General features: G+C 37.7%; 2 protein-coding genes across 2 annotated transcripts; one reads left to right on the top strand and one right to left on the bottom strand.

Moving 5' to 3' along the window:
• Positions 1–483: 483 nt before the first annotated feature.
• On the top strand, positions 484–3,165 carry LOC17889102 (BEL1-like homeodomain protein 5). The gene is made up of 5 exons (XM_006294172.2): positions 484–564; positions 695–1,153; positions 1,512–1,840; positions 1,948–2,008; positions 2,407–3,165. The coding sequence occupies exons 1-5, from the start codon at positions 562–564 to the stop codon at positions 2,881–2,883; spliced, it is 1,329 nt and encodes a 442-aa protein (XP_006294234.2). The 5' UTR covers positions 484–561; the 3' UTR covers positions 2,884–3,165.
• Positions 3,166–3,869: 704 nt separating this feature from the next.
• LOC17888035 (serine/threonine-protein phosphatase BSL3) lies at positions 3,870–10,842 on the bottom strand. Its single transcript, XM_023783977.1, has 21 exons — positions 10,177–10,842; positions 9,897–9,957; positions 9,689–9,767; positions 9,517–9,596; positions 9,334–9,428; positions 9,150–9,249; positions 8,991–9,060; positions 8,571–8,672; positions 8,411–8,492; positions 7,825–8,004; positions 7,239–7,506; positions 6,916–7,153; positions 6,622–6,792; positions 6,087–6,325; positions 5,906–5,990; positions 5,716–5,814; positions 5,449–5,648; positions 5,282–5,357; positions 4,829–4,964; positions 4,606–4,745; positions 3,870–4,526 (listed from the first exon to the last, which is right to left on the bottom strand). The coding sequence occupies exons 1-21, from the start codon at positions 10,604–10,606 to the stop codon at positions 4,443–4,445; spliced, it is 3,015 nt and encodes a 1,004-aa protein (XP_023639745.1). The 5' UTR covers positions 10,607–10,842; the 3' UTR covers positions 3,870–4,442.
• Positions 10,843–11,206: the final 364 nt, after the last annotated feature.

Genomic DNA, 11,206 nt, shown 5'->3' with positions numbered 1-11,206 from the left:
TTTCTTAATTTGTGTGACATGTGTCAAAATGACACTCTTTGTGAAACGGAGGAAATATCATTTATAAGTCATGTTTTAACAATTGATTTCGATATATACAAGGTAGTATAAATTACTAAAAACATTTGTGAGTTATTATATAAAAGGAAAAAAAAACATGTTAGTAAGCTACTAAAACTATTATGGTTATATTTTTGCATAAACTCTTGGGTGTGATTGTGTGAATTGTTTATGCCTAAGATAAAATCATCTTTGTAATAGAAACTTTGAACTTGAGAACATATAACAAGAAAACAAACAATCGTGAGTGTCACTGTTTAGTTGTCCAATGAGATTAAAAGAAGAAAGTATATATATATTTCACATTCCTGAAAAGTCCAATCACATTTTTATTTATAAAGGAGACTTATTGGACTTTCTTGTTGATGACAGATCATTGAAGCAGAGGACAGTCTTAGATGATCGATCATCGCAAGCAGAGAGAAAGACACGTTGAAGAAGACAATGAGAAACTCACAACCATAATTTGCTGCTCATCATCATTTCTAATTATATTTAAAAATGGTAAATTATATTTTCTTAATTTCATAATCTTTTTGCTTACCTTTTCTTTCCTATGCTCTTGGAGATATAATGTCATATCAGTTTTATAATATAGTTTGAGATTGTTCTTGAACTTTATATGTTTTGTCAGAATAATATGGCTTCTTTCTTCAATGGAGAATCTGATATGAGAGATCAACCCTCTTCTGATCTTTTTATGATGAATTTGAATCCATTCACCGAGCCGACAACAACCACTAATGGTCATAACCATCACTTCTACAACTTGTGTTTTGTGTCTCAACAACATGGACCGCGAGATGAAGTAGATCATTTAGAACAAGGAAACTCTTCTATCTCTACGTTTTCAAACCAAGAGTTAGTCTTTAAGGCTTTGGCTCCTATCTACTTGAGGGCTGCTCAAGAACTGCTGAATGAGATTGTAAATCTTGGAAACGGTAGCCATGGCGCGAAACAGAAGCAACCAATGAGTAAAGAGTCCGGGATTTATGGAAATGGGGGCATCCTTGGTGGCCATAAGCCCGGCGTGGCTGGCTATCGCCAAGAGTTGGAGATAAAGAAAGCAAAGCTCATCTCCATGGTTGAAAAGGTAACTCATTTATACCACCTAGATATATATGTGTTGCATAAACCAATGTAAGAAAATTGTATGTATAAAAACTGTATGATAAAATGGTTTAGTGTGGCTATTGTGTTTAAAATGTTTCCGAGTTTTTAGGCATCAAAGATTGGTACAAAGCATAGGGCCTTGGGGGAAGAAATCAAAAACAGATTTAGTAGCTCGTTAAATAAACTAACCTCTTACATGAGAAAGGGGGAAAAATCATATATATGTACATTTTAAGCCGTGACAACAAAAATAAAAGATCTAAATTTAAGTATGTTTTGTTGATCGGTAAAGGTTTTCAAATATTTGATTTGGGATATGATTTATGTAAATTACACAGGTTGAACAGAGATACAAGCAATACCAAGACCAAATGCAGACTATAATCTCATCGTTTGAGCAAGCCGCGGGTTTAGGCTCAGCGAACGCATACACAAATATGGCGTTACAAACAATATCAAAGAAGTTCCGTGTCGTAAAAGACATGATATGTTTGCAAATCAAACACATAAACAAGCTGTTGGGAAAAAAAGAATGTGATGATGAGAAGCTTAAGCAGTTGGAGAAGATGGCAGATCGCCATACAAATGCTTGGAGACCGCAAAGAGGTTTGCCCGAAAAAGCTGTTTCCGTACTACGTTCTTGGCTCTTTGAGCATTTTCTTCATCCGTAAGTAACGTTTACTTCTATCTTCAATTTTAGTATCGATTATAGAGTTAGTTTTGTGTAGACGTGCATGCTGATTAACTAGTTGTGTCTTGTTTTGGTTTGTGTAGATATCCAAGGGATTTGGATAAGGTAATGCTTGCTAAACAGACTGGACTTACTAAGAGTCAGGTAAATGAGAAGTTTATTAACATAATGAATTTTTGTTAATGTTAAATGTCCCATAGTACATATACAATTTTCATAACATCATCTATCAAAGGCTCGAGCCTAAAACTTAAGCTAAAAACGAAAATCTCTAGCAAAATTTATTTTGTTTCCCAAGAATTCTTAAAATTGAAACAATTTTGTAATATTATTAGATAGATGATGGTCATATATACATTTTCAAACTGATGTTTCTATTTTTAATTATAATTATCTTAATAAGAATGGTGATGATTGTATAGTGCATATATATATTTATGAAAACCTTCTAAAACAAAATCAAATGTAATTTTGTAAAGTTACTAATTATATCTTCTTGAGGAATGGTAATATTTATGAAACTTTGTATAAAATGGATGTAGGTGTCAAATTGGTTCATAAATGCTCGAGTTCGAGTGTGGAAGCCAATGGTGGAGGAATTGTATATGGAAGAAATGGATATTGAAGAAAGCAAAAAAGGAAATAACCCGAATGAAAACAGTACCAAGGCTTCATCTTCTAAGCAACCTTACAATAATACTACTTCAGATGAATCCTCCAACTCGATCCTACCCGTCTTTTATCAAAGATTCAATGAAAATGAAACCCCTATGCAAAATTCATCATCAAGTTACAGCATAGGGAGGTTCAAGAAGCATCACATGAATCAAGATAACTTCATCCATTTCCATGGAGGGTTTGAAAACTATCACACAATGGTTGGAAATGGTGTCTCCCTTTCTCTTGGCCTGCCTCATTCTTGTGACCAAACCTTTAACAACATTCAGTTTGGATCGACAAGTCAAGGAACTGAGATCTCGGGGATATATCCCTCTTCAGCTTATCAAATCATGGATTAAGAACTAATTAATAGGGATGATATTGTTTTCAGCTTGTTGCTTATGTATATTTTGTGTATAGCCTTGGCCTTTGGATGGTTTCGAAAAATGGATGTGTGTAAGATAGATAGAGAGGAGATGATTTAAGTATAGGGGTTTGATAAGAAAAAATGTAAATGACTATAGTAATATAAAGAAACTAGGTCTAGTATGGTTTCTACAGTCAGGTTTTAGTGAGTATTGTTATGGAGATGTTGATCAAAACGGTGATCACGATGGCGTAACAACGAATGCTTGAACAGATAGGTGTAAATGGAGATGAGATCAACCATGAGATCCATGTTCCCTTTTAGTTGTGTTTTTATGAATGTATGTGTGTGTGTGTGTGTGTGCCCAAAAGCCCCAACTAATCTCCCACATCTCTTGTATTTGGCTTTTTAATCTTTTGTTCAGCAAACCTATATATGTTTTAATCTCTTACTGTCCCAATGATAAAGCTACAAATCCATTAGTTATGAGCTTAGTTCTTTAAGTTCATATTTTATTTTTGAAGTTGGCTGTGAGAGTAGCTAAAATGAATACACAAATTCCATCTATATTTTGAATGGCTTGATAGGTGAATGTCCATAGGGTAGGGAACAAAACTAAGTGGAACACTTCCATAGGGTATCATAGGCATGTGCCCATCATTCCCAAGGTACTTCTAAATGGTGGTAAAGGGAATGGAACTGAGTTGAACACTTCCATACCAAACAATGATCCGGGAGATTTTGGTGCCAATGTAAGCCATCGACTTCGCAATGAAGAATTGGAGCCTATGAATCAAATCCAATGATATAGAGGTTTTCGAGGAACTATTGAGAAACATGAGTCCAAGAATATACGGTTATATAAACTCTGTTTATTCAAAGATGTTCAATTCCACAACTCTTCGTATAAACTGAGCTGCCAAGTAGATGGTGGCCTAAGGATAACCAAAGATGGTCGAAATGACCGGAGATTAGAAAGAAAGAAGAAAACTTTGGAATATGATAGAAAAAATGGGAGAGAATTTTTGGTAACATAAACACACACAAAACGGTGGTTACAAATTACATAATGAAAAATATGAATGGAGAAATTACACAAACTCTCAAACACCTCTCTCTATATGCTACATAGAATACCCCAAAACTAATACACCTCTAAGACTCCTCACCTTCTACTCACTCGTGTGGTGTATCTCGCCAAAAGACCAATACCACATATATAATAATTAATCAATACTACGAAGAAATCATATAATTATGACAAAAAAAACCTTATACCCAACAAATACTCTTCCTCACACCACTACTCAGTACTCTAGTACTCACCACCGACCTGACTTCTTTACTCTTTCATCATCTGACCTGTGAAATTCCCCAAAATCTCAGACCCCTCGTCGATTCTCAATGTGATCTGATCCATCTCGTCGGTAAAATAGCACATTGTGGATCAAGAACGGTTTGGTTGGATCTGTACGCAACATGAGGATCACCAAGAGGCGGCTATCGGGAGAAGTATGTACTCTCTCATGCGTCTCTCTTTCTCTGGGGGGGTTATATCCAAGCAAGAGAACCGCGGTCATTTGGATTTTGTGGGCGTCCTCTTGTTGGTGTTGGTGGTCGATTTGCGTTTAACTCCTGCAATATATAAATGCTCGGTTATGCCATTTTCCAGGTAGGAAAAAGAAGGAATAGTCTCTGTCTGAGAGATAAAAACCTGCATCCATGTGTCCTCTATATGTCTTTCTGGCGAAGTTTCAGGTGAGGTAATTGCTGGAGGCAATGGATGGATAAGCTTAGGAACCACAACAAGATCTCTCCCCAACACCAAGATAGCCCCAGCATTGTTTGCAGTACCTGAAAAGGAACATGATATGATTTTGTAAGATTCAGGCTTTTTTTGGCGGCTTACTAGAGAGTGTTTGGTTCCATAGACATACCACAATAGTTTGTCGCCGAAAAGAGCGTGATCAAATGCCCCTGAGCGAAACGCTCAAATCCGTCCATCACACATTCATGCGCTCGTACAATCAATTGAAGATCATTGTTGTTGCAGAACTCCATGACACGGTCAGGCTGCAATCACCAAAATCTTTGTCAGTAACAGAACCAGCAGATGCGAATTAGAATTATATTATTCAGTATCATTGTCTTGATATAGAAATTGAAGCGAACTAGAAGTATATTGTTCAGTACTGTCTAACAAGCTCATGAACAAGTCTAGAGTCGTAAGGGTCAACCAAAACAAGTACCCTTCTCCACACGTCAGAAACTTAAAATGACGAGGAAAGGAATGAACAACAAACGTATGTAAAGAATATGAAGAGAGGAGGGAAGGGAAAGAGAGTATGTAATCAATCAAAATGTATGAATTAGAGGAGGAGACCACTCACCCCGAAAGTAACCAATCCAGGACCTCTAGCATTGGGCCTTAAACCTTCGACACTGTCATTTTCAGTTGGATCGGACCTAACAGATTGCAAAATGACATACTGGTTAGACAAGGGTCAAGAAAAAAAAGTAGAATGATTAATGATATAGCATTAGACATGGACTTTACCATAGTAAATCCATAAGCACGATAGAGCCTGCTTCCATTGTAATCGGACGTTGTATATTTTCAATCTGCTCCACATGATTTATCGACCGACCAATTCCCCCATGCATACAGATTATTTTCTTTTCAATCAGTGCAGCCAGAGGTAGCCAATTGAATAAACGGTTTATCCGGTGCCACACCCAGATCCCATCACGTTCACCCTGCAAAGTAGCCACGACATGAGAACCAAAAAGTGAAAACAAGAGATTCACAGCGTTGAGACACTACCATCCGCTCAATACACTCTATCCGGAAACCAAAAAGGGCATTAATATCGGCAGCTTCATGGTTTCCACGAATTAGATGTACGTTATGTTGGTATTCAACCTGCAGTGTCAACCATTGGACGTTATACTCTTTCCTATCAAGCGTTTATAATACCTGAATAGAAAACACTAATATGATGCTCTAGTACTACCTTTAATGCAAGCAGAAGTGTAATTGTCTCTAGGCTGTGTTGACCCCGATCAACATAATCCCCTAAGAAGAGGTAATCGATATATCTGAAAACCATTGTACACACTCAGCAAGTCAGACCAACGATAGCAATATCGAAAGTAAAAATCATATAGCATTGAGAGATTTAGCTGCACACTTACGATATGTCTCCAGCTGTTGAGGGTGAACCATATTCATCAAAAAGGCGCATGAGATCCCCAAACTGACCATGCAAATCACCAAATATCTTAATAGGGGCTCTAAGCTGTAACACAGTAGGTTCACTCGAGAAGATACGTTCTGCACTGTCGCAAAGATCAGCTATTTCATTGCAATCCAAGAAAAACTGGCGTCGAACTGGAGGCTTCCACCCTCGAGGTTTCAAAAGATGAGCTACAACCTAATGAAATAGAGTTGTAACTTCATTAGAAACTATTGAATGTCAACTCGGCACCTCATACTGTTGAACAATACCCAAAAAAGTTTACAATCCTATTAAACCAAGTGGTAACATACCTACAGTATCTAACAACACTTCTTATTCCTATCAGACCAGCAAGAAAAATTATCTACAACAGTTCAAGCAAACAATCTTCCGTAGGAAAATGTAACAAATGTATAATTGTTATTCTAAATCCACATTCATGAACATAAAGCTTTCTGGAAGCAATTCATTTGGAGAGCAAAACTCTCTACCTTTTTCGGAACACTATTGATTGACATCTGCCGATCCAATAATTTCCTTGCTGCTGTAGCACTTTCAGGTGTCCCATAGCTAACACGGCGTCCCTCATTTTCAAATTGATCAATGGATAACTGTCTAACCATTCCACCTAAGGCTCCACCTGTTTCTGCAGCAACCACCACCTTACAAAGTTCCAAAATAAATGTGAAGTCAAAATAAGAAATTAGAGAAGTACGCCACTATTACATAAGGACGAAATATGTTGCGAAGTGTCTGATTTTATTTGATAAGTTAGATTGACTCACAGCTCTATGATGAAGTCGAACCCCCGCAGGAATAACACTGTTGGGTACTGCAGAATCAGGCTTAATTAATGATAATGAAGCTTTTCCACTGGGTGTAGCCTCAGCACCACGATCCCTATCCGGTAGTTCAACTTCACCGTTGACCTGTCGTGCCTTCGCAGCAGCTAAAGTTGCACTGATAGCCTCGGCTTCCGCAGCAGATGCTTCAACGAGATACTCTACACCCTTGCTTGTTCTCCTACAATGTTGTTTGATAAATATTTTTCAAGAAAAAATTCACAGGTTCGGTAACAATATGATACATCCCCAAGTAAGACACTAACCGAGTTCCTGGAACTAATGCATTTTCAGTGCTTATATCCGTATACATATCACCATTTACAGGGGGTGCAACAGGACTTCCCAGCACCACGGCATCAGGAGCTGATTCCGGTGGCTCTCCAGTCCTTTCATCAGAAAATCCATATCTTCCAGGTGAACGGCCAGGTTGTGAGTTTGTTGCTGCAGCAGCCGCAGCAGCATGAGAGGCAGCAGATGTTGTTTCCGCAGCAGCAAGATCTTCAGCAACCAATAGGTCATCAAGTAACACTCCTACAGAACAGCCAGAATACTGTTAAGTTTTGCAGCTATAATTTGTAACTAGATGCATGGGTCTACAGGAGAAGGAAAAGGAGAGCAACATCACCAAATAACAGGATGTTCAAACTAACTAATGTTGATAATACAAAGTCCCAGACTTAAAAAAAAAAGATCAAACTACTAAATTCTACATTACCATACATTGGCAACTCGATGAAATATTATACCAATTTTACATAATTATTTGGGTCTCAGATGCTGTAAGAATGGTTCATTTTCCTGGTCAAATATGTAAAAAGGTATAAAATTTGTCAAGCTTTTTTCCGTTACCTCCACGCAAACCACCATAGATAAATATCAAATCACCCACTGCAGCAGCAGCATGCCTGCAACGCCTAGTTAACTCAACAGAAGCATCACCACCAGGTGCGTCAGCACTATACCTACCAGTTCTAGGACTAGTAACAACCGATTTTGTATCACACCATACACCTGCTGCAGTATCCAACACTGAACAAAGGGAAAACATGAACCAGTCAGAGAAGCTTAGAGGAATAGATGTACTATTTATTATGAATATAATTTTGTAGCCCTTTCTACAATAGATGAGTGAACCATTTTTAACAAAATCTCTGTTTGGTCTGTTTTGGACAAAACTCAAATCAAATTTGGCTTCTAGAGTCCATTGGGAATAATGATACAGCTAAGAGAAAGGATGACTATAAGTGTATAACCATGCCTTTAGGAACAATATGCTTCAGTCACAATCCATCGATTAAAATAACCTAAAGTTCTATAGAAAACAACATATTTCATTGGTTTAATTATTGCATGTATAAGAAAAAATCATATGTATTAGCTCATTGAAAACTCCAAAACAACACAAACATAAGATTATTTCTTTCCTTTTGCTAACCTGCAACACTGGAAGAGTCTTCTACCATGCGTCCACCACCAAGTGCCCCACCAGAGACATGGAGTCTGGCGTTTACAAAGACCTAAAATACCACAAAAGGTTAGTTTTTCTGATGGAACTACATAAGAGAAGAAAATAAAGGAAAAGAAGTGTTTCATACTGCTGCATGCTGGTATCTGGGAGAAGGTGAAACACCAGGGGCTATGGCCCATTCCCAACGTCCATCTCTGTGCTTGGCAAGTCCATATGCACTTGCTAAGGGCTATCATGCAAAGGTACGAAAAGACATATTAAGTATGGCAATAAAACATTTAAGATCAAGACAGACAAAGAACCTCCTAAACTCTAATTCCCACTTTTATGAAAGCATGGTAAATAATATTCTACTTGAACTCTTATTTGAATTAATTTACAAAGAGAAGCTATTCCCTGTCACCTCACTGCAGAATTGATATAATGGTAGCGGAGAGCAATATTGCATTTGGATTCCCTCCAGGTGACAAATTTAATTACTTAATGTACAACAACTGTCTATTTTCAAACAGGGGATTAACATGGAAGCAGAAACTCTTAGGCTTACCACACTATTCGCATCTCTTCCTCCACAGAGAAGAAGAAGGCCATCAGACCGTGCACTTGCAGTTGCATACCTAGTTATAACGTACAAACCCAAGAGATCCAAATCACTTAAGAGAACCAAGATTACATCAAACTAATGAAGCCAAGGAAGCTAAATTACATGCATGGAGGTGGACCTTCCCCTTCTGGTTCCAGCTTACGCCATTCGTAAGGTTTGGCAGCAGTGTCCAAAGCCCATACATCCGCTAATGGACGTTTTCCTGGTAATTTAATGATAAGAGAAAAAGAGCTATTTAAGGATAATATAAATACACTTTAATGAGGAAGCGAGTAAAACTGCTTACCATCATTTCCACCAATTGCCATGAGATACCTCTGTCCTACCAGTGCCATAACATGTCCATAACGCGGACCTGGTCCAGGACCCTGAACAACAACCCTATATAAAGATATTCTAAATCAAGCGACAAACTAGCATAATGAATTTCAAACTGAGCTCGCCATAAAGAGCAGATATCTATTCTAACCTGTGCCATCGTGGCCGTTGCTGAGTGAGGTCAAGAACGTGAAGGTCCTCAGCTGATAAACCAGCAGGACCTATTCCACCCTGTGCACCACAGAAACAATTCAATAGCAGGTTCAAATTGCTGACCATAAATGATAACTTTGCTAAACTACAAGAGATAATTTCTCCCCTACCTGAATAACTACCATGGTCCCAACAGCAGTAGCAACGTGTGCAGCTCTTGGGCTAGGTGGTTCTCCATATGGTGTAAGTCTGAAGCATTATTCCATCATATTAAACTCCACACTTACTAAAAATGACTAGATCTCATACATTTTGTCTTATAAGGATACAAATTAACTGTCCAAGATACAGACAACACAATTCATATCTTATACTCACCTCGACCACTTATTAGTAAGAACATCATAACAATGGACATCAGCAGTTGCACCAGCAAGTCCTGCATAACAAACATTCTTCCAAACATCAAAATACAGCATTGCAAGTCTAAAACCAACAAGCCAAAACAACACTTCAAGAATAGAACTAATACAAATCTAACATTAAGGAATGATTTTTCCCATCGATACTACAAATGCTGAGAAAACAGCTTCACCCTCACAAGCAAATAGCTTTATTAGAACACTAAAGTAACCGAGAGAAATCGAAAAAAACATACTAATGCCAGCACTTCCCGCTGAAGTAGGCGTCCCTGTTCCTCCTGAATTACCCTCAAGAGCCGTAGCACCACCAAACAAGATCAGTCTAGGTCCAATATAACAAGACGTCCCTTCCTCACCAACAGCCGGAACCGCCGTCAACGTATGACCACATCTAGGACCAGGACCATCCTCTTTCTTCTCAATAACAGCATTCACAACCGAATACGTCGGCGCACATCTCGGCCCAACCACCGGCGTTACCTGTTGTTGTTGTTGTCCTCCTCCCTGTGACGACGGAGACGAAGGAGTCAAAGACGCCGATTCGGATTCGGATCCAGTTTCCTCCGTTGATTGCTCAGACGCTTCTTTCTCCATAGGTGACGATGAAGCCGTCGTAGTAACAGGATCTTGATCGTTCTCTGATACCATAGACGAATCCAAATCCATTTTTTTCACAACCCTAAAAAGCTTTAAATTAAGGGAAAAAAAAGATCCAAGCTAAAATTCGCAACACATCTTTCTCTTAATTAAAGTTCTCGTTTTCCAAAAATCTTCACTTTTGTGAAGAAGAAAAAAAACCCTAACTTTGCTTTCTCCGGTGAGATCCTCCCGGAAAAAGTTAATCGGAGTAAAAGATTCAGAGAATTTGAAAAATGTGTTTTTTTTTTTTGGTTTACGAGAGAGAGAAGACGAACTCAACGCCCAAACAAACAAAACCTGCCCTTTTGTTATTTTTATTTAATTTTATTTATTTACTGTTTCTCTCTTCAAGTGAATTAAATTTTAATCACTGAAATTTAATTTTATATTAATCACTTTTGTTTTTGTCGTCATTAAATTAATTACTTAAATTTAATATTAAATTTAAGCATTATGTTTTTAGTTTTTACTAGTACTTACTAAAATAAAACCAAAACTATTTATTTGAGGAAATTAAAAAGACTTATATTTGTCAACTGTTTTAACGAATTGAAGCCATTTATAGTTTTGTACTAAGGAACAGTTTGATCATTTATGTTGATACAAACAATACACATGGAACCAAAT

Source organism: Capsella rubella, unplaced genomic scaffold (genome assembly GCF_000375325.1).
Source record: "Capsella rubella cultivar Monte Gargano unplaced genomic scaffold, Caprub1_0 scaffold_4, whole genome shotgun sequence".
NCBI classification, from domain to species: domain Eukaryota; kingdom Viridiplantae; phylum Streptophyta; class Magnoliopsida; order Brassicales; family Brassicaceae; genus Capsella; species Capsella rubella.
The sequence above is the reverse complement of the archived record's forward strand: the minus strand, read 5'-3'. Positions and strand labels throughout refer to the sequence as shown.

Excerpts from the sequence above, each read along its gene's own strand:
- LOC17889102 (XM_006294172.2), top strand. Across the intron at positions 1,154-1,511 it reads TCATCTCCATGGTTGAAAAG|GTTGAACAGAGATACAAGCA; the intron begins GTAACTCATTTA and ends TAAATTACACAG. Across the intron at positions 1,841-1,947 it reads TTTGAGCATTTTCTTCATCC|ATATCCAAGGGATTTGGATA; the intron begins GTAAGTAACGTT and ends TGGTTTGTGTAG.
- LOC17888035 (XM_023783977.1), bottom strand. The coding sequence starts at position 10,606 with ATGGATTTGGATTCGTCTATGGTATCAGAGAACGATCAAGATCCTGTT. Across the intron at positions 9,597-9,688 it reads GGACCATGGTAGTTATTCAG|GGTGGAATAGGTCCTGCTGG; the intron begins GTAGGGGAGAAA and ends TGTGGTGCACAG. Across the intron at positions 9,250-9,333 it reads GGCAATTGGTGGAAATGATG|GAAAACGTCCATTAGCGGAT; the intron begins GTAAGCAGTTTT and ends TTAAATTACCAG.